At 27.9% G+C, this 27,359-nt stretch overlaps 3 protein-coding genes across 3 annotated transcripts; all 3 read left to right on the forward strand.

Moving 5' to 3' along the window:
• Nucleotides 1-1,820: 1,820 nt before the first annotated feature.
• On the forward strand, nt 1,821-3,168 carry LOC126908283 (trimethylguanosine synthase-like). The gene is made up of 2 exons (XM_050690197.1): nt 1,821-2,910; nt 2,977-3,168. Exons 1-2 carry the CDS (start codon nt 2,533-2,535, stop codon nt 3,166-3,168), a joined length of 570 nt encoding a protein of 189 aa, XP_050546154.1. The 5' UTR covers nt 1,821-2,532.
• Nucleotides 3,169-15,425: 12,257 nt separating this feature from the next.
• Nucleotides 15,426-17,027, forward strand: LOC126908284 (zinc finger BED domain-containing protein 6-like). Its single transcript, XM_050690198.1, has 3 exons — nt 15,426-15,720; nt 16,083-16,851; nt 16,924-17,027. The coding sequence occupies exons 1-3, from the start codon at nt 15,517-15,519 to the stop codon at nt 17,025-17,027; spliced, it is 1,077 nt and encodes a 358-aa protein (XP_050546155.1). The 5' UTR covers nt 15,426-15,516.
• Nucleotides 17,028-17,208: 181 nt separating this feature from the next.
• On the forward strand, nt 17,209-17,924 carry LOC126908705 (zinc finger BED domain-containing protein 4-like). Its single transcript, XM_050691014.1, has one exon. It carries the CDS (start codon nt 17,222-17,224, stop codon nt 17,783-17,785), a length of 564 nt encoding a protein of 187 aa, XP_050546971.1. The 5' UTR covers nt 17,209-17,221; the 3' UTR covers nt 17,786-17,924.
• The last annotated feature ends 9,435 nt before the right edge of the window (nt 17,925-27,359 follow it).

Raw genomic sequence — 27,359 nt, forward strand, 5'->3', positions numbered from 1 at the left:
GCTCGACACTATTTTTCCCAATCATATNTTCGTATATTGAGCGCTCGACACTATTTTTCCCAATCATATTAGTATTTTTCGTTCATTATTGTTTTAAGCTTATTTTCAAAATTATTTTTAACTTTTTAGTTCGATATGCTTTAAAAGCGTGTTTTTTAGTTTTTTTAAGCTATATTTATTAGTTATATAGAAAAATATGACTGATATTTTATTCAAATAATTATATGAATTGTAAAATTATATATATATATGTATGAGTAACATTTTTCTTATGATTCATTAAAAATTTTCATTTATAGTATATTTTTTGGAAGTGAATTGTACGACCAGACGCAGAAACTAAAATAAAAATTAATTTAGACATATTTTTGTCATACTGTCTTGTTTTTTAAACAGTTATATTGATTTTGGTTAATCGATTTGATTCATTTAGTACAAAACAAAACGAGTATTTATATAAAATAATGCCATTAAGAAGTGATCATAAATTATTTTTCAACTTGATATTTTTTTTTGCAAAAAACTGTTAAGAAAATTATATTTTTTTCAAAAGCAATACATTTTGAATAAAATAAAATTTATTTTTCGTAAATTAATTCAAATTATAATGTTTAAATACAAATTTATTTATATTTTATGTTGTAAATGAGGTATTCAAAACATTTCCAATAAATATCTGTCTTGAGTTTATTCATATTATGAATTAAAATAAAAAATACTTAGTTTTACACAAAAAATAGACGTTACAATAAAATCATAACAATTAATCGTGACAAGCGCCACAATCATCAAAGACACTAAATTTGCTTATTTGATTTAAATTAAAGTAACGTTTTATATTTTACGTTCTTAAAAAAAAGTAAACTTATTAGAAACGGCGTACCTAGGCAAAATAACTGCCATGGTCATTTATGATCTGACATTTTATTTGTAGTTCTATTTTATTACTATAAGTAAAGTGTTCTAATTTATGGTATTTTAAGTTTTAAAATCCAATAATTCAAATAATTTTGTAAAAATTAATTTATGACTAATTGAAAACAACTAAAAGTTTGTTAAAAAGAAACTTCAAATGTAGAATACAGATAAAAATAATAATAAATATTTGCATTTGAATTTCACAGGAGTTTTAAAAAAATTGTAAATATTTCATTTAAATATGTAAAGAGAAATTGATGAGTCAAAATGTTTTTATATTATTTCATTAGGAAAGAGGGTATTGGTTGTAGACGTTAACTATGAGATCAATGGTACTCATTGCGGACAAACGTTGCAGACTTGTAATTCAAAATAACACATTTTGATAAACAATTGTTTTAATTGTTGGCCAATTAAAAAATGTTTTGTTATATTAATTGGCTTAAATAATATGATTTTTTTTTGTATAAATAGGATAAAAAATGCTGTTTAAATCGACACCGTTTGGTGATTTTTGCTTAAGTTATTTTTTGTGATAAATGAGTACGTATATTCATTAAACAATTTAACTGTTACATTTTTTTCTAAGTATAACTAAATTTTTTTAAGTTTTTTGTATATATATTTATAAAAAAATATGGAATCGCATTTGTTTTTCGTGATAACGACGTTAGCGATATATTTTATAATTCCATTTCAAGTTATCAGAGATATTATGTTTATTGCATTGGCAGTTGTGTCGCTGCAGACTTTTTTGGAGTTGAAACTTTTTAAGAAGAAAATTACTTCAACTAAACCAGTAGAATCCATTATGAATAATCGCCTACCAGATATGACTACACATCCTATTAATTTGGAAACACCTATTTTGACAAAAAATTCAATTTTAAAAGAACCGCTCATAGAAGATAAATTTAAAGGAACTCCGATAATTGAAACCGAAAAAGAGCCCTCAAATACTAATACGAACATTTCATTAATGAATAATGAAATTGAACCCGTCAAAAAACTAAACCCAGAAATTGTTACGAAAACTGAAATTGAAAAAATGACCACTAAAACTCCTACAGAGACTTCTGTAAAAGCTGTTAAGTCTTATAACTCAGACTTAATACAGTTCAAAAACAATAATTCAACACAACCATTTGAAATAGTGCCAGGAAATATAATTACTACAAATCAAGAAAACCGCACCTTAATAGAAAATTCACTCAAATTTAATAGAATACAGTCTAAAAATTTAACAGAAAATATTATAACATCTAACACTAACAGTACGTTGCTATGTAAAAAAACTGAACTTTTTACTCCAAAAGGCCTGGAAAAGACTAAAATGAATGGAAATTTACAACGAGAAAATAATAACAACAAAAATTCCGCAATTAGAACTCGGCCTAATGACATTAAAAAACATTTATGGGATAAGAGGTATTTATTGTTTTCAAAATTCGATGAAGGAATCATGATGGACAATGGTAATAAAATTATTATTTCAACAAACTTAAATGTTTTACTTTATTTGACGTTTTTTTTTTTTTAGAATCATTTTATTCAGTATGTCCCGAAATCTTGAGTACACACATAGCGTTAAGATGTCCAGGCCTACACGTCGCTATGGATCCGTTTTGTGGTGCTGGTGGTAACGTCATCCAATTGGCCAAAAGATACAAACAAGTAATCGCTGTGGATAACGATGCTAATAAATTGGAATTCGCGAAAAGAAATGCTGAGATTTACGGAGTCAGAGAGAAGATTACATTTATACTGGGAGATTTCTTTGAAATCGCAGAATCCTTAAAAAAATATAAGCCACAGGTAATAGTGACTTCTCCTCCATGGGGCGGCCCTTCGTATAAGAAACATAAAATTTACAGTCTCGAAAAGCATATGTGTAGCAACTACGAAGGAGGCGGTAAAAAACTCTTCGACCTGTTGAGAAGTATTGCTCCCAATGTAGCACTTCACATACCTAAAACTACAGGTCGAAACGAGGTAAATGAATCAAATTTCTATAAGTAAATCACAATTGTAGTTAATGTCGATCAATTAATTTTCTAGTTGATACAATTTGGCAAACTATTCGATCTAAACATGGAAATTCAGCATAATTATATTGACAATAGATACGATTCCATCACTGCGTTTTTCGGCCGCTTTTTCAATATGAACACTAAATACTTATCCAACGACAATAAACTTTACACTAATAAAAAATTCTTGAAGTATCCAGAATCAGCTGAATACTATTAATGTTAGATATTAATTCACTATTTTTCGATTAAGTACTGCTTTGAATTTTGATTTTTTTTAATTATTGACATTATACTGATAAAAGACACATACAAATTTCGAAATATTCTAATTTTTACGTTAAACATACTACCGATTTTCGAATAAATATAAATACATTATAATTCTTAAATTTTTGCCGCAGCATGCTGTCGGATGACATATTTTACTGAAAAGTAAATTTAAATAATTGTATTTTCATTATATACATTTCATTATAAAACATATAATTTTTTTTATGCGCTTGATTTGTATAACTTGAATTCATTTTTTAATGATTTTAGTTTTATGTTTAATATTTTTACTGTAAATACTACATTAAATTATTCTTGAATTTATTTTGTTGATTATAAATAAGTAAATATATTTTATTTCTTAAAATTATTTAACTCAAAATATTTGTTATATTGTATTCTATAATAAATAATTATTATAAAAAATGAAATGCTTCTAGTTATTTTTCAACAAATTAATTTGAAAATATTTCATTGATTTATTATTAAATAAATGTTTAAAAAGTTGATTTATGTTGTTTAAAAATTATTAAAACATTTTTTAGTGCTTATAGTGGTTTTTGAATAAATTAATGATAATTGANTATTATTAAAACATTTTTTGTGCTTATAGTGGTTTTTGAATAAATTAATGATAATTGATACAAATTAAATAAAATTGTCATAAAAAAAAAGTAAAAGGAAGTGTAGTAGAATTAAATAATTGGCTATATGTGTGATATTTATATTTTTGTCATAAAAAAAACGATGAAAAGATAACTAAAATGAATATGAATATAAAAATAGAGTATAAATATTATGTTTAACGGAGTTTTGATGTTCGTTTAGCTATAAAATGAAAATAAAAGCATACGGTATATTATCATGAATTCTTTGTTACGATACAATGACCATTTATATTTTGTCGTAAAATGTAGATCGCAAAAAAATCACTTCCGTATGACGCACACCTGAGTCATATTAATTCTACAATGAAATGTGCAACGATTATGGAGAAGAATTTTACGACTCTTAATATTTATTGGTTGTACTATAGAATTAAGAAACTGTGTGTGTTTACGTAAATTGCAACTGTTCAGTTGTTGGGCGCCAAGCCTTAATGGCTAAATTGTTTTTTTTATATAGGTGTTAAATTCAAATTAAACATTTACGTTGAACGCAAGCTATTACGATCTCAATGGTGAGTAAATAGTCATATATAATATTTTNCAGTAAATAGCCATATATAATATTTTCCTTTTTTTTATTATCTGTTATTTCCTCGACAAAAGTTATTCTTGATTTACCTTAGGTCTATTTTTTTAATTTTTATGACATGCTTAGAAACATAATTTCTTACCTTGTGTCCAGCTAGCTTGATCGTTTATTGCGTAAAAAAAGGTATACATATAAAGAGAGCACTGACTTTTATCTAGTTATTTATTTTGTAAAATTATGCAAATTATTAAACTTGAAATATTACTTCACNGTAAAATTATGCAAATTATTAAACTTGGAATATTACTTTATATTTATATAGTAGTTCCTTTCTATACCTGGTGTCTGAGTATGTGTGTTACTTTATATTTTAAAATGAAAATTTATATAACCAGATAGATAATGAGAACCAATCCCTAGTTACACGTCATAAACTATTATTTTACGAATAGTTTTAACCGCTTGATGTTCTAGGGTAATGATTTCAACAGACCATCAGCATCTTGTGCAATCAATCAAACACTTATCTATATAAATTTAAGATACACTCTACAATCTCCTTAGTGATATTCCATAAAACATTGTTTTACCAACAGTTTTAACCACTTGATGTGCTAAGGTAGATTTTCAATATTCACTTATTAAATAGACAATCCAATTGAAGAATTAAAAAAAATTCTTGATTGAAACAACTCACAAAATACAAAATAAAAAATTGTCTTAATAATTTATAAATATTTAAAACTAAAAATAAAAAGATAAAAAGGTTAAGTTATTTTTTTAAATTACATTATTTATAAGAGATTTAGATAATAAACACCAAGTGTAAAAAGATTCTAAGTCAGAGAGACCACAATCGCGAAATATTCTGGTTCAGAGATGCTTCATGACCAAATTTTTAGAAAAAATCAAAAGTGACCAATCACTAATGTCTGAGTTGGAAATTCGTTCGCGCCAACTAGATTCCCATGTTACACAATTTCGTGAACACCAACATTCTGTGATTGAAGCTTCGGTTGACCAAGATATGGTTGAAGAATTCGAGTGTATTGATTCTCCAATTACCGATTATGGAGACGCATATTTTTAAAATATATGCAGTATTAACGCCAACTACTTCCACAAATAGTATGCCCACTTCTATAACGCCTCAACCACAATATAACACATATTTAACGAATGTTGATTTACCAAAATTTGATGGTAATCTCGAAAAATGGCGTTCGCTCTATGAAAGATTTGATTCTTTTGTTTCCGCTAGAAATATTAATAAAATCAACCGATTTCATCTATTATTATTATGTTTATCTGGTCCGACGTTAAACACAATAAAATCTTACCCACTCTCTGTCGCTAACTATGATGACGCATGGAGCGCTCTTATGGAGCGGTATGAAAACCAACGACTATTAGCATTAGTACATTTGGATAGGTTATTTTTGTTCAAACCAATAATAACAGAATCATTATCAGCCTTAAATGATTTTATTGATGTTTTCAATGACAATGTAACAGCCATAAAAAATCAAGGTGTGGAAGATTTATCTGGGTTTTTACTTTTTGATATGGGTGCTAAGGTATTAGACGTAGACAACACGCGTCGTTTGTTTGAGGCCACAGTATCGCAATCTACAATTCCAAATATAGATGACCTGATTTCTTTTGTTCGGCAGCGCTGTCGAATTTTAGAAAATATCAAAGGCTACAATACCGATAAGAAAGAACGCGCAAACAGAAATAACATAGGTAACAAATTTTATGCACAACAAAGAACTGTATTAACAGGATCAGCAAAAAACTTTAAAAAATGCCCATTTTGTTCAGACTCTCATCCAGCGTATCGGTGTAATGTTTTTCGATCATATACTACTGAAAAACGGCGTGAAGACGTTGTTAAAGAGAAGTTATGTTTTTCGTGTTTGAGTGATATACATCGCGACGCGGAGTGCAAATCTAAGTTGTCATGTTCGAAATGCCAAAAGCGTCACCATACTTTACTGCATTCTAACATCGTAAATAGTCAGAAATCAGTACCAGTCAGCTCAAATTTCACTATTTGACTATTTATATTCACTCCTAGTACCTCAGAATCAAATGTTCAGGAATTTTGTGGTTTATCGCAGCCAAATACTACCGTAATTTTAGGTACTGCGATTATTCGTGCGCGTAATAGCCGAGGTGATTATCAAACAATTCACGTTTTATTAGACAATGGTTCGCAGGTGTCTGCAATAACAACGCGATGTGCATCTAGGCTTGGTCTACCTAGACGCAAATTTTTACGCAGTATTATCGATCTTGGAAAAAACCCGGTAAATGAATTAAGTGAAGAAACCAGTTGTTTTTTGGTACCGCGACAACAATCGGAGCCAGCCTTTTGTTGCAACGATGTCGTAATATTACAGCAGATAACAACGACAATGCCTACCTCACCACTACCGTCCACCGTTAGCGAGGCATATAAACATTTATTGTTAGCGGATCCCGCGTTCGATAACCTGCACCGATAGACGTTTTAATAGGTGGTGACTTATTCCCGCACGTAATGCGCCCTCGAGGCGGTATTATCCACCACAAAGGCTTACCTTCAGCGATAAATACACATTTTGGCTGGGTAATATGTGGTACATTACACGAAAATTTCACGTCAACTGTACAATCATTATTAGTGACATCAGTAAAATTGGATAATCTAATGCGTTCCTTTTGGGCTATAGAGGAAGCTGCAATACCCACTGAGTCGATAACTGAAGAGCAACGATTTGAAGAATGGTTTTTAAAGACAACCATACGAAAAAAGGATGGACGATTTTGTGTAGCACTTCCATTTCACGACTCTATAGGTAGTTCAAATAGTGCTAATCAGCCCCCTGATACAGCGCCATCGTGCCATGGCCTTGGTAATTTACACGCGTTAGCACTAAAACGCCTTTATAATTTAGAAATGCAATTAATACCGGAGTATAAATGGTCATATATCAACACGGTCGACTATCCCGCGGACCCGGCATCGCGCGATCTACTACCATATAATACCGTATTATGTCAAATTCATAGAGAAGGACAAGCATTTTTACAATTACCTGCTAAACAATGGCCGCGGCATAATTACGATCTATTGAAACCTGAACAATTACCGGATTATCAACAAAGGACAGTAATTCTCACTACCATCAACAAAGAAATCGCCTCCGATCAAATTTTACATCGTTTTTCTGCATTACAAAGAATGCAACGATCACTCGTTTACATTTATCGCTTGACTTTTAAGGCCCGCCGTCAACCCATGCCCACAGGGACACTGACTTATTTTGAATTAAATGCCATGTTACATTAAGCTGCTTTACTAACACAAGAAGGACATTTCACCAATTTAAAAAAACAGTTGCTTAATCATACTCAAGTCACACCAAGTTCTTTCGCTCAACTAGCGCCGTTTATTGACGCGACTGGCCTAATTCGTGTCGGCGGCCGCTTCCGCTACGCGTCATTAGGTCCAGATGCAAAACATCCCATACTGTTACCTAAAAATTCGCATTTTACACGTTTAATAATTCAACACTATCACCATGGTTATTTACATGCTGCACTAAAGTTGATTTTATCATTGATAAGGAGTAAGTTTTGGATTATTTCTGGTCGTATACATAGCGCTTTTTATTTGCATGGCCGTAAATGCACTATACATTGAAATCGTTTCAGATTTAAGTTCGGACGCTTTTCTTGCCGCCCTTGACCGGTTTGTAGCGCGTCGAGGAATTCTGTTAAACTTATATAGCAATTGCGGTAGTAATTATATTGGAGCGTCGGGTCAATTAAAATCTCTTTTTGCGAATGAGGCCGTACAAATTGCAATGATCGCACGAATCCCATGTAATTGGCACTTCTCCCGCCACCCTCATATGAGTGGAATATGGGAGGCTGGCATTAAAAGTGTAAAACACCATTTAAAACGAGTTATCGGAATTCAAGTACTAACCTATGAAGAAATGGAAACGTTAGTAATCGTATCGAAGGTATACTCAATTCTTGTCCTCTGACACAAGCTTCGGCAGATCCTCATGATCTACTCGCATTAACCCCCGATCATTTTTTAATAGGACAACCTATTCTGTCTTTACCCGAAACTGACGTTACTGCAGTACCTATAAACCGCTTAACACGCTGGCAACTTTTTCGTCAAATGCACCAATCGTTTTGGAAACGATGGTCAAGCGAGTATTCAACGACACTTCAAGGACGACTTAAATGGACAACAGAAGAAAATATTAAAATTGGAGATCTTGTCATCGTTGAAGCTCCGAATCGCCAACGGCTGAATGGAAAATGTGCCGTATTATAGCAGTCCATCCAGGCATAGATCAAGTAGTACGCGTGACTACCGTACATACTGCAGACGGCGATGTCAAAAGACCGGTAGTGAAACTAGTCAAGCTAGCCGTAAATAATTAATACATTTAACACGACGTTTTATATTTATCCTATTATTTCCTGATTTCTTTATTGATTCTTTAATATAATTATGTACATATTTTATTTTAATTTTAAGATAGATTTTAAGTTCAATGTTCAATTGAGGATATCAATAAGTTTGTCTTAAAAGCTTTAGCTTTCAACGTCGGGAGTATGTTGGGTACGCATTACGATTTCTCTTATAAAAATCACCCGAGTAGCAATTCGAGTTCATACCGGGTTCATTTAATATAGTAACAACGGTGCTGAACTCAGTTCAAAACCCGTTCACAACACGGTTCAAAATGAGATTTGAATACGGACTTTAACATGGGATGAACCGAGTTCTACAAAAGTTCAGTAAGAGTTCAAAGACCGTTCCTCGGTTCAACTATAAAACGCTCGATAACAGTTCAATAATCGTTCATTAGTTCAATAAAAGCAAGCTCTACGACGGTTCATTAGAAGTTACGGTATTTAAAATTAAATTTATAGGTTTTTTATATATTCAAACATTTTATAATTTTTAAATAATAAATTGTATTACTATATACACAATGTATAAAATAAAATATATTATATGTAAATATAAAATAAAATAGTTAACCTTCGAATTTTAGGTTTATTTTATATTAAATGATAATTAGTGAACAATCCATTCATACAATTTGATTATAATTAATATAAATTAGTAACAATAGATAATTTTAAATAAAAATAATGATGTTAGCAATATCAGAAATTTATTTACTGTAACTCAGTTTGATTTATTGTTGTACAATATATATAAAAAAAATCCAATAAAAATATTTTATTATAATAAGTTAATAAGACAAGAAACTTATAGTTAATATTAGTACAGAAAATTGTGAAATTGCAATAGTTGATATAACAAAAAATATTACTGTGGTTATAAAAACAATTAGTAATTTTTATTTAATTTCAATAAAATTGAATAAAAGAAAATCATTGCCATAAGANTATTTAATTTCCATGAAATTGAATAAAAGAAAATCATTGCCATAAGAAAAACAAAAGGAGTAAAACACTTAAGTAGCAATCAATAAGATGGCATTAGATTACCATGTTTTTTTTTACTGTTTTTATTTTGATACCTAAAATGCTATATTTTGTTTTTACTTATTAATAAAAAAAACTGTGAAATAATCTAAGTAAATAAATTTTAAAAGTCATTTACAAAAAAATGAAATTTGTTGATTGAATAACAAAAAAAAAAAAAAAAGTATTTTATTGCTGTGATGCTTTCTTATTGCCAAAATGCTTTAAAATATTAGCCATTATTTTGTTAAATGTTTTTTCGTGTTCAGATATTATGATTTGGCCAGACATAGTATCTAAAAAATAAAAAATAAACAATAAACATTTTTATCCAATGATATTTTAACTGCTATTTAGAAAAGAATAAAAATACTAGTTGTACTATGATATAACCAGTATTTTTTCACTGCAATAAAAAGAAGTAAGTCTGTTTAGGATTTACACCAACAATATTCATATTGTTTGAAACATTATGGCTTATTCAATGACAGCATTTTAACCAACATAGCGTGATATGTACACACGACACCCCAAAATCATTCAAAGAAATTTTCTATGAAAAATGTAGTATAAATTAAAAAGTTTCAAAATTAGTCTTCCAGACTTAGTTCGATTTACTAACGCGCTATCAATATATCAACATATTCAATTTGCATTTTTATTACAGTTTAATGTTCATACCACGAAGTACTTTAAAAATGTGAAGGTTATGAAAAGCTTGTTTAGTGTTGCTACAAAAACTAAAATTTGCGGCCATTTCTCTTGTCATACAAAAATCAAATACTGTTCTCGTATATGCACTAAAATTTTTAATGGTAGCCACTTAAAGCAACAAAAAATTTGTTTGAAAATAAAATAAAAATTACTCATCAATTCCAATAAATTAAATCATATATATATTCATAAAAATAATAATATTATTATATTTTTATGAATATACAATGTTACAATTATAGTTTAATCATTATTTAAGTAGTTGGTATTTTACCAGTATTAATATAAGCTCTAGTAATTGTATCCCAGATAATATAAATAAGAGGTAAATAAGAATACTTCAATAGAACGACCTTTCAAGTTAAATAAAACATGCTCCCTAAGAATAATTTTATTTAAAGTAATATACCTATTACAAATAATTGACAACTATGCTTTGGGTATAAAAATTTTTATAATTTACTATTATATAATAGTAAATATACTATATTTATAATTTTTTATTATTTTAAATAAACATATTTTAATACAAAAGATTATAAAGTTTTAATTAATTTAAAGTCATAAAAGTCAATAGATATTTATTCAGATTTCTGGAGAAAAAAAATATAGGGAGTTCAAATATTTTTGTGTAAATTATAAATTATTATTAGTTATTGCACTTCCGGTTAATATGAACTCAATGTTCAAAAATGTTTATTGAGTTATATCAATTTACTATTAAGTGCCAACACATAAAGTTCATTTAATAAACTGTATAGAAATTAACTTTTTAGTGTTACAGTATTCAAATGTTTGATCAAGTACATGACTATGCTTTGTAAAATATTTATTATACTTATTTAAAAGACATATATTTTAAATATTGGAAATTAAAAAGCATGATATCTATCAACAATTATTTATTGTAACTATTTGATATAGTGAAGTAAACTTGACATGATATTTCATAAGAAGTATTTTATTTTTTTGTTATTATTTAAGTTATAAAATAATTGTGTTTTGGATATTGGGTATTTTAGACAACCTAGGTATATAGATTTGTTTTTTGTTTAAGGGAAACTACTGTGAATAGTTTTATTTATATCTTAAAATTATTTAGGTTACATGTAAGCCTGTTCTTCATAGATTAAAATGTGTCATTTATTGGTTGATTTGTATAAAAATCTTGTTAATTTAATAGTATAAAGGTTACAAATAACTACAAAAATGAGCCAAATGTAAAACCCTGTTAATTGTTTAACGGTGAAAACCTTAAACTTAATACTTTTCATTTATTTAAAATTTGAAGTATTGAAATATAATTCTCATTCAAATAGATGCAATTCTTTTTAACTTAAAATGTTTGAAAATTTTAAATTATTGAGTAGCACAATGGAGGGATTTTCATTAAAAATCAACAGTTTTTTAAGAGATGGTATTTGAATGTATACAATGTTGAGAAATATATAAAATGCACCATTTTAAATATTGAAATAAAGAAGTAATTTGTATCACATGTATGAATAAAAATCAATAAATAAGACGATTTAAAATAAGCTAGAGCTGACCCCAAAAATTGGGATAAAGGCTAAGGATATGATTATAACGACAATGATGTATGATTAAAAATGTTCAACATTTTAAGCTCATGGAAAATCTTGAGGTGTTCGTTAATAACTTAATAACAACATAACTAACGATAGTACTTTATTAAAAGAAATAATTTTGTATTATAATTATAATTAATCATAATACAAAATGCGAAAATTTAATATATAATTTACCACATGTATCTATTACAATTACAATAAATGTAGTTACTAAAATGTATGATTATTTTTAAAAAATAATATATGCTATTATTAAAATGAATTAAAATAACTATTTATTATTTTACTCCTAAATTTAAATTAAATGTACTTACATTTTATTGAACTTTTCATTTAAATATATATGTGAGAGTGAACAGGAAAAAATAGCAGTCTTGACAAGTTATCTAGTCGCTGTGAAAATGGCGAATGTCTCGAAAAACATAATTTGTAAAAAGAGTAAAACAATTGTTGATGATTTAAAAAAATGTCACAGTAAAAATTAAATAACAAATAAAAATCGCGCGAATTAAAACTGTTGGTCAACGGTTACTGATACGTCTGGTTATTCCGCCAAAAGTTCATACGTTAAATTCGCGCTATAGTCTCAATGAAAACATTTTTTAACTATTATTTTAAAGTTTTTTTATTAATGTACTAATCAAGGGATAATATGTCTAATAACAATATAAGTGAATAAAATTATTTGAATGGCTATAACCGTTATAACGATTCTTTCATTATAATGAAAGAACTTTGGTGAATCCGTACGATTATTTTGAACATTGGACGGTTCCAGCACTTTTTTTAACACGAACAATTGTTCGGTTATTTATTGAACGTTGAACTTTCCTGGAACTTATAAAAAATTACACGGTTCATTATTGAACATTGAACTCTCCCAGCACTCGTGGGTCGCTTGAACCGACCGTGAACCAAAATAATGCTACTCGGGCAGGTGGTAAATGAGCTAGAAATTGCTCTTTTATAGGCCAGTTTTATGAGGGAGAGACTTAATGTTTTATATTTGTATTAGTGTTTTATATCTATAATTTTTCATAATAATGTGCTTTATTAGAAAAATCATCATTATAAAAATATAAATAAAATAAAAGTATAAGTACTAAATATCTATTACAAAATTATTTTCTAAAAATAACAATTATCTTATTGTTTTGATACTTTTCATGTCAAACTTAATGCCAATCTTAATGTTTTTAAAATATACATCGGTTGATTTTTAGGTTTTTTTGTGATGTTGCATTTGATTAATATATTTAAGTTTATTAATATTATTAATATATTTAGTAAAAAATTTAGCCGCTAGTAGTCAATAAAATTTTTTTTAATATTAATTATTTAAACCACATAAGGATAAATAAAAATAGAAACACTTAGAATCGTCTCTTTTCTAATATATTAGATTGAAAATTCTGAAACCAATACAAATTCTTTAGTTAATTACAGCATCACAAGACTAAGACCTTCATAGTTTCGCTTCAAAATAACAAATGAACAATGTAAGAAATGTTGAAAAATTTACTCAATTGAACGTGTTATAAATATTGATTATAATTGTAAAAATCCATTGTTAAATTCACGTGAAATATAAAATTATGTTTTTTTTTAGATATGATTTATTAAACAACATGTTACCAACATATTTTGAATATTATAGAATAGTAGTAGAATACTCAATTAGAGTTAAAAAATAAATAAATAACAAAGTAAAGTTATACGAAGTCTTAATTGTGTCGGTGAACATAGAGACAGATAGTTCGGACCGGGTGACCAACTGCCTAACTTGAAGTAGAGATGGGAATTACGGTTCACCTAAGTGATTCGATTCATTCGAATCAGGTCATCTAGAAGATCCGGTTCAAAGACCCGTTCGCGATTTAAAAGATATTTTGAGTCAACTGAATCGAACATTCAGTATAGTTTTGGTTCTTTTATGGTTCTCGAATCGCATGTACGATTCGGGATTCGGATTAGGGATGTGTCGTATGAACAAATAGCTATGAATAGATACTTGATAGCCTCATACTTGTATGATTTTTGTTTAAGGTTAATAATATATATTGGTGGAGTCATGATGATATGACAAATTCAATAACTTTAGATGTTTTCAATACTTATTTTTATTTTATAATTATTGAGGTTTTGGACTATGTTTAAAACATATTTATTATTTTTTTTTCCAATAAGAAAAAATATATATATATTTTTTTTTAATTTTTAAATTTTTAAAAATATTCAAAACGCCATTCTTTAGTACTCTTTTTAAATAAAATGTTGATAGGTCGATAATAACTTTTGAGTTTTAATATATGGAGTGGGTATGTAACGCTGGTGGTTATAACTTTACTGGTGTATATTTAAAATGTTTACTCCCACCAAAAAACAAACCCCCCTTTGCGCACCTGTATTTACTCTATATGCATCTAGTCTACACATCAATAAAAAATATATAAGATGTTCATGAAATTATATCTTTTTTAAAGAAATTTAATGCAGTTAATATTTTATTCGATATCTCAACACTCAATACAAGTAGTTTCTTAAAGAAAATGAACACATTTTGTATACATGTACTTGTAATTGTCGCACGGTTTATATGCGAATTTAATGCATTATTATTATAAATTATTGATTGTTCTAATAAAAGTAAAATGTATTTTAAATTATAAATTATAAATTAATTTTATATGTATCTTAAATACTTGAATTTACTAAGACTATTATTATTTACTTTAATAAATAATGTATATCAATACAAATATTTGTTATTAAATGTTAACTTCCTGTAAAGTTCAATATGTTAAGCTACTAGATTAAGAAAAGATAATTCAATATAGATTGAATATTATTTAAAATCATAATACATTAAATAAGATTAATGAAAAAACTGTCCCTGCTTTTGGTAATTGTAGAGAAAAATTAGAATCCAGGGTTATTATTCTAGTCAGGACATGTTAATAATGATCATTCACAAGACATAACATGTTTTTATTAAAAGTAAACATTTCATTTTATAGCACTTCTAGTCTATATTGTTACATTATGTTGTTGTTTATCACTGATGTTTTGATATGTCCTCATAATTGAATAATGCTCAACAATTTTAATTTTTAAGATTTGAATACAAAAAAAATTTTAATTTATAAATTAAATACAACAACTATAATTTTTTTTCTTTTTTTATTGGGATTCCAAAGTAATCTTATTATAAAGTATTAATATTTACTAAACAAAATTTGAATTTTGCTACAAATATTAAGTATTAGTAGTACAACTAAACTATGTTGTCTTCTTCAAAAATTAATAGTATGGGATTAAATAAAAAACGTAGCAATGTATGGTACCATTATTCAATTATACTAAATAATATAGCAAAATGCAATATTTGTTATGATAAAATAAGTTTTAGTGGAGGATCCACAGGAAATTTGTTAAGGCATTTGAAAACAAAACATCCAACAGTTCTACTACAGAGAAATATTCAGGTTAAGTATTCATTTAATTAAATTTAATAAATAATAACATGAAAGTACTTCTATATTAATATTTCTTTATCAAATAAGTTAACTTTTTCATTATAGTTTTAAAATTTTGAATAATGAAAATTAAATTCAAATAATAAATGAACCAAGTGTTACTAACAGGGCTATCCTAAGGATTTTTTGGGGTTCTAGGACAAATTAATTTGGGGGCCTCTCTGTTAATAGGTAATACCCAAGTAATCCTTATTATTCTGGAATCTAAGAAGGATCTCCTTGAAAGTTTTCTAGAATGTGACCCGTGGAAATATAGTCCCATTCCCCCCCAATTATCAGACATGGTTACTTATAATGATTTTAAATTATAGGAAAATGTATCAAACTCTGATATAATTGATGATTCACAACCTTCAAAATCCACAAATCATACTCCAACTGGACAACAATCATTTTCAGTAGCAACAACATATCCACCAATGTTTAAAACACAAAACAAACACCAAACTTCTATAGCAAACTTTATCCAAAAGCCGATACCAATGAGCAAATCAAAGATAATTGATCAACAACTTGTGAAGATGATTGTTAAGGAGTATCATCCATTTAGTATTGTAGAGGATGTAGAATTTCAAAAGTTAATTAAAATGTTATGTCCATCCTACATTATTCCATCAAGAAAAACAGTAACCCAAAGTTTGATGCCTCAGCTGTTTGAGGTAACTGTTGAAAGTGTGAAGGATACATTAAAAAATGTAGCAGCAGTATGTTTGACCACAGATGGATGGACTTCGAGGAACAATCAGAGTTTTATATCAATAACAGCACATTTTATTGATCCACAAGACGAAACATTAATTTCATCTGTACTGTTAGGCTGTAATGATTTTGATGAAAAACACACAGGTGATAATTTGGCTTTTTTTTTAAGTAACATTATTAATGAATGGAATTTATCAAATAAACTTACTGTTGTAATAACTGATAATGCTGCTAATATTAAAGCAGCTATTAGAAAGTGTAACTGGAGATGGCTGCCTTGCTTTGCACATTCAATAAACTTAACAGTCCAAACTAGTTTAAAATGCATAGAGCTTACAATAACAAAAGTAAAAAACATTGTACAATACTTTAAAAAAAGTTCGCATGCCTTGGCAAAATTAAATGATTTTCAAAAACAAATTGGTTTACCTATTTTAAAACTGAAACAAGACTGCCCAACACGTTGGAATTCTACATATGAAATGATAAATCGAATAGTTGAAATCAAAGAACCGATTATTGCTACTCTAGCAGTATTAGGAGTTCAGAGTTAAACTTTTTATGTGCAGAAGAATGGATTATATTGGAAAACGCCCGGGACATTTTGAAAATATTTTATGAAGTTACTATAGAAATAAGTGCTGAAAAATATGTTACGTTATCAAAAGAAATAATTTTTATTAAAACATTAAATAAGTTTATTTTAAATTACATTACTATAAATACATTACCAAAAGAAATCAATTCAATGGCTATGACATTAAAGAGCGAATTGTTTTCAAGATTTGGTAAAATTGAAGAGAACATGTTAATTTCTCAAGCTACTTTATTGGATCCAAGGTTCAAAAAATTTACATTCTCCAATAAAAATAATTGTCATGCTGCAGTTAGTTTTTTAAAGGCGAAAGCACAAAGTATAATAATAGAACCAGAAGTGCTAATATCAAAACATACTGCTACTACATTGTCATCTACAATAAATTCAAGTTCAGCACTGTGGAAAGAGTTTGATGAAACTGCAGTAAATTTAATCGGAGGATCTAACTCATCAGCAGCAGGTATTATTGAAGTTGACAAATATTTGAATGAACCATTAATTAGTCGAACTGAAAATCCTTTGGTTTGGTGGGCTGAGCGAAAAAAAGTGTACCCAAGATTGTATGAGCTTGTGAAAAGGAGACTTTGTATTATGGCAACATCAGTACCTTGCGAGAGAATATTTTCTAAAGCAGGCCAAGTTATTAGCAAAAAAAGAAGTAGACTCTCAACATCTAAAATTTCACAAATATTATTTATTAATCACAATATATAAAGAAAATATTTAATTAATTGCATTTGTATAAATTAGTAGTCCAGTTGGAAAAAATATCTTTTAATTTTGATTTTTCCCATGTAGTAATAAAATAATTAAAATAAGAAATATAACAATAATAATAACAAGAATCAATAAATCGCAAAACAAGTTTTTACATTAAGCATTTATATATTATACATTTTAGACTTGTATAAAAATATATATAAGCTATAAATCTAACAAAATAAAACAAAACAGTAACATTTTACATTGCACGATGATGGGTTCCGGAGATTGCCACGAACTGATGATGCCCCGACATTCATTTACTCCGACACTGAAAAAAAATCCTCCGAATACATTTACTCCGACAACAATTACTACGAATACCTGGTTATAAAAATTTGGATGTTACTACGACGACGAATACTCCGAATAGAACTATTAATTGATTGCTCCGAATGAAATTAACTCCAAATATCGATTATTCGCGAAATCGATTAAAAAATTATCAAATTTCGGAGTAGATGAATATCGTAGCAATATATTATCTGATGGAAAAATATAACCCTTATCACTAATTAATAAATATTAATTAATATAATAAAATAGCGTTATAATTGATTACTGTCTATTAACGAATAATTATTACAATAAAGATCCCCGAAATGTATCCGACTTTTGATAAAATAGGTACATGAAGGCAACGTAACTGGTGTGAGCCCTTAAATTTTTTTTTGAAAGTGAAAGAAGAGCGATTCCAATTTTCAGACGTAAAATCTTTTTTACCTCTCCTTATTAGTGCTTATTATAACTTTGTAAGCACATTAATATTATAACATTCAATTAGTTTAGTTAAAAAATATAGAGGTACGTTTTTATGATGATAGTATTCGTTATTAAACAGATGCGTTTATAAAGATATTCGGTATCCCATTCTCTAAAACTGTCATTACAATTAGTTTCATATGAAATCAAACAAAAATATGATTTAATATCATTTCATTGTTCAAAGGTGGGTAACGAAATTAATTCAGTCCAGTTTGGATTTGACCGCAATCTGGAGAGACTTGAGGGGGCTTTGTCTCCTAAAATTCTGCCATAGACTATACCGAAAATGAATTAATTTGTATTTCTTGTTGTATAGAAATATTTTTTTAGATTAGGTAAAAAATTATGTAATTAGAGTTCCCAAATATTTTGTTGCAATACTCCTACGCTCTAGTCAAATTAAGTAAACACAAGGCAGTTATAAGTTAACAGTGGACAATAGTTTATGATTTATCATAAACTTACAAAAATCTTCTGCTAAGTAAATTGGTTTTAAACTTAACTAACTCGATTAAAAATATGCAGTCAATTCATTAAATAATGGTTCAGTTTTTTTTCATTTGCATTATGATTATTTGAAGTTTTGTCAAATATACGTATAGAGTTAAATATTTTAATTTATAATCATGATTTATAATTAAACAGTTATTCATTTTTTCTCATTAAATTTAAGAATTTTTTTTTCTCACTGGACCACTGAGAAAATTTAATTATTATTAAAAAAAGGAAAGGCTATTCAGATATTTTTTTCAAGGAAATATTAAACTGATTTCAATAAATGTATATTAGATTTTAAACAAAAAGAACTTTAAATAAATAATTTTTTACTCATTAATATTTTTAACTTTTTTTTGAACACCACTGGAGATTATAATGGTTTTACTTATAATTTAACATTGATTATAAAACTCATGTCACAAAATTAAATTTTTTTAACGATGAGTTAATATATTTTTAATTTTAGATGACACACAGAATTTTTAAATAAGAAAAAATTAATTCTACTTATATATAACCAAAACTTACTAATTCTTAGCATAACTCATATTAGACTTGTAGCAAAACTTACACAGTTTAATACTATTTTAATTTTTTTTAATATAAGTTAAAAATAATTTTAGTAATTAATTTTCAATTAAAATTGCTGAAAGAAAAATTAATCATACTCTTCTGAGTCTATAAAAACCTATTGGAAAAAACTTCCAAAAAGTAATAAGACTAAAAAAAATGTGTTCAACAATTATTGCATAGAAGTTGGATATACTGTGTCATTTTATACTTAGATATCCTAATGCAGCACAGGAAAAAATCCAGACATCCCCAAGAATGATTTTATATTGTACAAACAATTTTATGTGTTATATTAGTTATTATTTTTTAATATTACACACTTAGGAATTAATCACTAATAAAATTGCACAAGACAATTTTTACAGCACATATTTGTTATAGAAAAATTAGTTTTCAAATGGATCTCTTAGATGTTAAAAAATAAGTTACTGTTAGATAAAATTTTGTGGATCGACTGAAAAAACAGTTAACTAACAGTTTTTTGATTTGATGAAAATATTTTGTAATTATTGGATAATTAAAAAATAAAATTCTCAAAGATAAATATATATTCTAACAATAGAGAAAACTTTTTCAAAAATGTACATTTGTATTAAACACTATTAATTTTATGTTACTTAATGAATGACTATTATCATTCGAGTATTAATAACATATGTCAAATGTGAGAAATTGTACCAGAAAATAATAAGCAAAATGTATATTATTGTATAATAACTATAGTAGCAAATAAATGCTAATTGAATAGAACATTTTAATTTAAATTTTACAATATTATTAATAATAATATAATTAATTTAATAATGTAGTGTTTCTGTAGCCACGTGACCCTGACGTTGCAACATATACGATCAATTCGCCCTATTACTAACAATGCAATCGAAATATAATATAACTTTCGATGCATAATCAAACTATCGATAATGTCGGAGTTATTACCACATTTTATTTTTTATTAAATGTCGGAGTAAAATCCGTCGTGGTTATGGTTATCTATGGCATCAGATAGTCGGAGTACCAGATGTTCGTAATAATTACTACTTTGTCAAATGTCGAAGTATGTAAATGTCGGAGCATCATCAGTTCGTGGCAAAGGTGGGATCCCGTTTAANGTGGCAAAGGTGGGATCCCCACGATGATTATGATTATAAGTTATCATGTTATCATTGATATTTGGTAAGCGATCGAATCGGTTCAGTGTGATCCATACGGGAAAACATTGTGTATTTGGGGGATCCGGATTAGTACGGTTCGGCGATCTGAATCATTTCGTTCACTATTTTGACCCGTTCAATGCGATCCGTTCGTTCGCGAACGACACATCTCTAACTTGAAGTCAGTGAGACTCGGTGTTGGGTACGCATTACGAGAGGGCGTTTTGCTACATCGTATTTCTATGACTGATAACGTCTCTCGCACTACCACCACCGGTTGTGTGAGCGATTCATTGTGTTGGATACTCACGTACGTGATTATTTTGTCTCGCCGAACTATTATCGGTCCCTTTTGTGAATTTTGCGTTCTCGCCACCATTGCTAGTCCTTGCTACGTGGTTCTATAGTGCATATAGCTCATAGTCGTTTTAATGGATTAACCACCCTGGTGATTCGTCGTGGGTATAGAATTGCTATACCAGTCTATGCCATTGTGCGTCCTTCGTGTACATAACAAGTGCCTCCGTTTGTATCGACTACCTTTGTAGTCTTCAACATTTTAATGTAAAGTATTCCAACTGTTCATTTTCACCGTCATCAGTCATCTTTCATCTATTGTACGTTACACAGTTAAGTTTTTATTTGTTTGTAATTATTATATTATATTTTATCTATTTTGTTCAGAGATACCCTGTTGGCCATTTTAGTATTAAGTGACCCCCCCATCCATAATTCTATGATAGTTTATATATATATTGTTACTTTAATATATAATTCCTTATCTTGTAATTCTTATTTTTTTAACACGCTTATATTAGTTTCACGTGTATGTTTGTTGTTTGTTGTTTGTTTGTCGTTTGTTAGTTTGTAACTCCACGCGGCACGTGTTATTATGTCGCGTATCCCGTCGTGTATGACCTTGAGACTATACTGTTGTAAAGCATTCGCCCCACCCCGCTCACCACTCGTAGACAACAATATTTTCTAACCCGTAGACGCGCGCGTGTCATCAATTATGTATATATATAACAAATTTTTATTGTAATTGACACGGCCCGCGTCGTTTCATTATACACAATGCCCCACGACTCGTGCCACCTTTATCAGCCGTCGCCCTATTATGAGTATTTGACTGACCAACACCTCGCGTTATACGCCGCTGTGCAAAGTCCAGCAAGCGCCGCACGCCCGACGACATTCCGCCGCAAATGATACCGTAGTCTTCTTCCCGTTGTCAAAGTGACAACGTCTACGATTCGATCCGCACTCGCGCGCCGTCGCTATCAACGCTGCTAACCTGTTGACGTCCGAGGAACACGCCGGACAACGCGTCGTCGATGCCAGCGAAAGTGCCGCGATATTATGCGAAGATTATATATTCCTACCGCCACCGTTAATATTAATATATATATATATATATATTAATATTTGTACGTATATACGTATATGTTAATATTCATTTATATATTCCTACAGCCGACGCCTCTGCTGCCGTATATGCCTCGTGTATAATGTTCCCTCCGCCATGCCCGCCCACATAAACACGGCTATACCTCATGCATGATACGTTTACGTACTTAAGTCCCTTTAAATATATATATATTCTAATTACTATTAAAACTTATATATTAATACACTTTATTCTCATTAAGAGATATGTAGTGTATTCATTCCGATTACGGAGGATGATTCTCGTATTGTTATTTTTCGTCACTACCTCCACGTTACGCGCCTGATGCTTTCTTTGGATGTGGTAGCCGTTTCTCAGACTCCCTCTCCGGAATCGAACCCTTATTTCCCGTTACCCGTTACAACCATGATATTGATATTAACTACTATCATAACATGAAACTAAAAAGTGAAAAATAAATATAGTTTAAAAAAACTAAAAAACACGCTTTTAAAGCACATCGAACTAAAAAGTTAAAAATAATTTTTAAAATTAACTTAAAACAATAATGAACGAAAAATACTAGTATTATTGTGAAAAAAAGCGTGGGTGCTTTATGCCATATTTTTTGTATATTGAGCGCCTGACGCTTTTTTTCACAATAATACTAGTATTTTTCGTTCATTATTGTTTTAAGTTAATTTTAAAAATTATTTTTAACTTTTTAGTTCGATGTGCTTTAAAAGCGTGTTTTTTAGTTTTTTTAAACTATATTTTATTTAGTGTAAGTACCATCCTCTTATATACAATCTACTCCCCATTTCTTTCTCCGGCATAATTAAATAACCCAACTGGATGTTAACTAACCCGCACATTATAACCGGGCGTTTCGTTCAAACACTCGGTGCTACCTGCCGGGCTGAGAGAGAATGAGGGTTGCCTGTAGTTTCAACGATCGTTAGTTTGCAAGAACCAATTCAAGGGAGAAAGACGTAGCAGTTATCCCCTTTCTATATTTCTTATAATTTTTTTTTTAGAATAAAGCAAGTCAGTTTAGTATCAGCGGATACGACGACATGTTGAGGGCTGTTTGCGCATTATTCACAGATTAAGCTGCACTACGTAACACACAACATATTACTTGTTTAACAAGCGTAGGCTACTCATGCGGTTATAATGACATTTGATAAATTTTACATATGGTAGAGCATCACACACTGTTTATGATAACAGTTGTCACGAGTATTATCAAGTTGAAACCTATTATAATATCAAACTTAATTCGACAATACACATTTTAAAAATATAAGAAATTAATGATTTGAATTGTTTAAATGGAGAAATTTGATTAAACGACATTTTATTTGATAAAGAAGATTGAGAAAGAAATTGTTTTCAATTTTTGAAGGTAATGTCTTTAACTAGACATTCGATTTAGTTGAGAGTATTGATACTATATGTATTTTTATGATTTTCTAGACGGAAAGAATATTACATTTAAGAGTGTAAAAAATTAGTAAAACATATTTCGTTTCTTTACGAAATTATTTTAGGTTTTTAGCTTTATAAGTATTATATTTTTAGCATTATTTATATTTCGTAATTAAAAAAATGACTAAGTGTTTTTAAATTGAAAAATATTCTAAGTCCAAATTAATTAAAAATTGACTAAGTCCCGGAAGGTGAAATCTTGAGTAGAGTGTCGTAGATTTTGTGTATTTTAAAATCGTCAAAAGAACTGGTTTAGATGGGGGGAAATGGCTTTTTATAGTGTGAAGGGGGTAGCCCAGCGATCTCTACCGTGATCCTAGAAGCTGAGGCTTTGTATTCTAATTGGTTAATTAAAAGAGGGTTCCTGCGTGTAGGCGTTACTTAATAATTTCTACAAGAGGGAGATTTTATCATATAGTTAAAGGGTTATTTTGTATTTTAAATAAGAGAACCCTGTTTTGGTGATCTTGTATAATCATAATATGTGACATACATGAACAAATGATAACATCATATTATATATTAATATTATATGTAATAATATAATATTACAAATGCACCCCTTTCTATTTTGTCATACGCCCTCGTATGACACACATAAAGAATAACAAAGGCATTTTGTTTAATTTAACTTAATTATAAAACTTAAATATAAGGTGCATAATTCAAATAGATTTGTGCTTAATATGATAATTATAATATAAGTGCAATAATAAATTGTTAAAAATGAATATAAGGTGCTTATAATATAGTAAGAGTGCAATATAAAGTGAATATAAATTGAATTGTAATGTCAAAATTGATTTTTATAAATGAAAATTATGAATTAGATTAAAATAATTGTTAGTTAAAATTAAAAATTATTCTAAAGTTAGATTAAATAAATCTAAAATAGATAAATGAGGTAAGTATATTTTTAATAAAAATAATAGTAATTAATGAGTCTTTTAAATAATACTTTTAAGATTATAAAATAATAAAACTATAATTTATATAAAGAATATAAATTAAATTTAAAGTTTAAAGTTAGATAAAATAAATTTGAATTATAATAATTATAAAATATTAGAGTGATTAAAAATAATAATAATGTAAAATAAAATTAATACAATTCTTACATTTATAAATATTTGTGATAAAGTTATTATTGACAATTGAAAATGGTTATGTAAATTTTAACATATAATCATTGTACAATCAATAGTAATTTATGTTTATTTAAAACTTACAAGTTAAAATCTTACATATTTATTTTTGTTAATTTGATTATCTTTTACAATTTATCAATCAATCAGATTGATAAGGTTGACAATATTATCAGTGATATTACAATGTAATGTTTACAATCTAAGAGTACATGTGTTATATGATTATATGTAAGCAATCATGTACAACACGAATTTATTAAGAACAATTAAAGTATGCTCTTATAATAATATTACAGTCATTACTATTCATGAGTTAACTTGGCTAATTTGACACTTATTCTAACTTAAATAATAAGGTAAAGGTGAATTAAAACATGATTATCTTATATCTTAAAATGTTTCTATATAAATACAGGTAGTTATGAATACAATATGATAAAATAAAAATTTAGATTAAAAAAAAATATATATATGGAATTAATATTAAATAAAATTTACCCTATGAAATATAATTATTAATAATAATAGTAATAAGATTAAGTAAATCAAAATTATACAAGGTTTACATTGATATAATTATATAATTGTTGACATATTGTAAATTATAGATTGCAATCTTAAATGCGTTATATATATTCTTGTTTATAACAAATAAGATAGAATTTGGTAATACAATATTTTATTCCTATAATTTTTGTTGATTATAAAATAACATCATATAATTAATTTTATTGAACAATAATGAATTGCGTTAATAAGTGAAGCATATTCAATATTACTTTAACAAATTTAAATAATGATATTAAAGTGATTATTCCTACTATTTGATTGTTTTCTTCTTATTTGATTTTCTTTTTTTTTTTTGTAATTACTATTGTACTACTTTCCTGGACAGCATTCATTGATTGGATTTCATCTCGTTTTTTCTCTCTTGAGATGTTTTCCTAGGTTTTAGTGTTTTTAGCATAATAGGTTTATATAGTAATTCTCTTTTCATATTAATGTATTTATAGTATTTTCTATATCTGGTTTTCTTTCTTAAATTCTTCAAATATTTATTGTGTTTGTTTTTAGTGTTTTCTTCTTTGAGTGATCTATTTGCATTACTTTGATACCTGTTGGCGTTGGTGGTCTTAGAGGTGGTGGATTGGAGAACTGTACTGGATCATGATAAAGGTGTAGGATGTTTTCTTCTAGTATTTGTTTATGTTTTTTAATATAATCTTTCATAAGAGAAAGATTGATCAGTGGATTATCATTTCTAGAGATTATCTCAGCAATCTCCAGAATCCATGGACCAGAGTTATGATTATCATCTAATATTGTTGTTTCACCCTTATAAATTTGCCAATGAGAATTTAAACCATATTGCTTGAGTTCACATTATATGATAAATTGACGTAATTTTTCTATCATGTCAGTGATGATGTAGTTCGTGCAATTATATAGTATTATCTCTTTATTATAAACATGAATAATTGCTAAATTCCAATAATGATTGTTGTCATGAAACGGGGCGAGAAGAAGTGTTTTCTCAAATAGATTAGTTTTTATTCGTCGATGGACTGCTTCAAACCCATTTCTTTTAATTTCTAAAAGGAGAAGAGTGTCAAATGCATATATTTGTGATTGAGATCTTTTGACTATGAGCTCCATGAATTTATTGATGGTTGAGTTATTGTAAACAAATGTTGGTACATCTGACGACATTATCCAATGTGAATTTGCCTAGGAAAGTGAGTACAGAGTTTAATTATTGATGTTCAGGATTTGATGTTCATGGTTTTAGGTTGGCAATTATACATAAAATTTAAATAAAATATGTTCTTATAAATTAGTGACATTGAATTCTTATATAGAAATTTTACATTGTATATTTAAATATGATGATTAGATAGAATGAAATTAATGCAATATTATAAATAAATTCAAATTAGAATTGAAAATAATATAAAAATTAATATTAAATTAATGAAATATTTTAAATCAATTAAAATTATAATTAAAGATAATATATAAAAGTTATAAATTAATAGAATATTTTAAATTAATTAATATTAAAATTAATAGACTTATAGATTTAATAGTAATATAAAAATTTAAACTTGAATATAAAAATAGTATAAAAAGTCTTTAAATTTAATGTATAATTTATAGATAGTATTTTTTTTAAAACTTGCTTGTTGATGGATTATATCTGGTAATGATTAGTGTTAAGGTTAAGCATGCAATAAAATTAGGGTTAGTATTATATTGTCTAATGCAGGGGTCCTCACTAGGATTTCTGAGGGAGCCAAATAGTTCATATCAAATTTTCCTTAGGGCCGCAAGTACAAATTGTATAGGTATAGGTTAAATAACTTACAAACAATATGACTATAACATAAGTTTATTACATTAGTTTATTACTTAAGTTTATTACATCAAAAAATAAACATTTTGCATATAAAAAAGTAGGGAAAAGTCTTTTACTTAATTTCATGATTTGGCCTACTTGAATTTGAACT

Source organism: Daktulosphaira vitifoliae, unplaced genomic scaffold (assembly GCF_025091365.1).
Source record: "Daktulosphaira vitifoliae isolate Bord-2020 unplaced genomic scaffold, ASM2509136v1 Scaffold_5, whole genome shotgun sequence".
NCBI lineage: Eukaryota > Metazoa > Arthropoda > Insecta > Hemiptera > Phylloxeridae > Daktulosphaira > Daktulosphaira vitifoliae.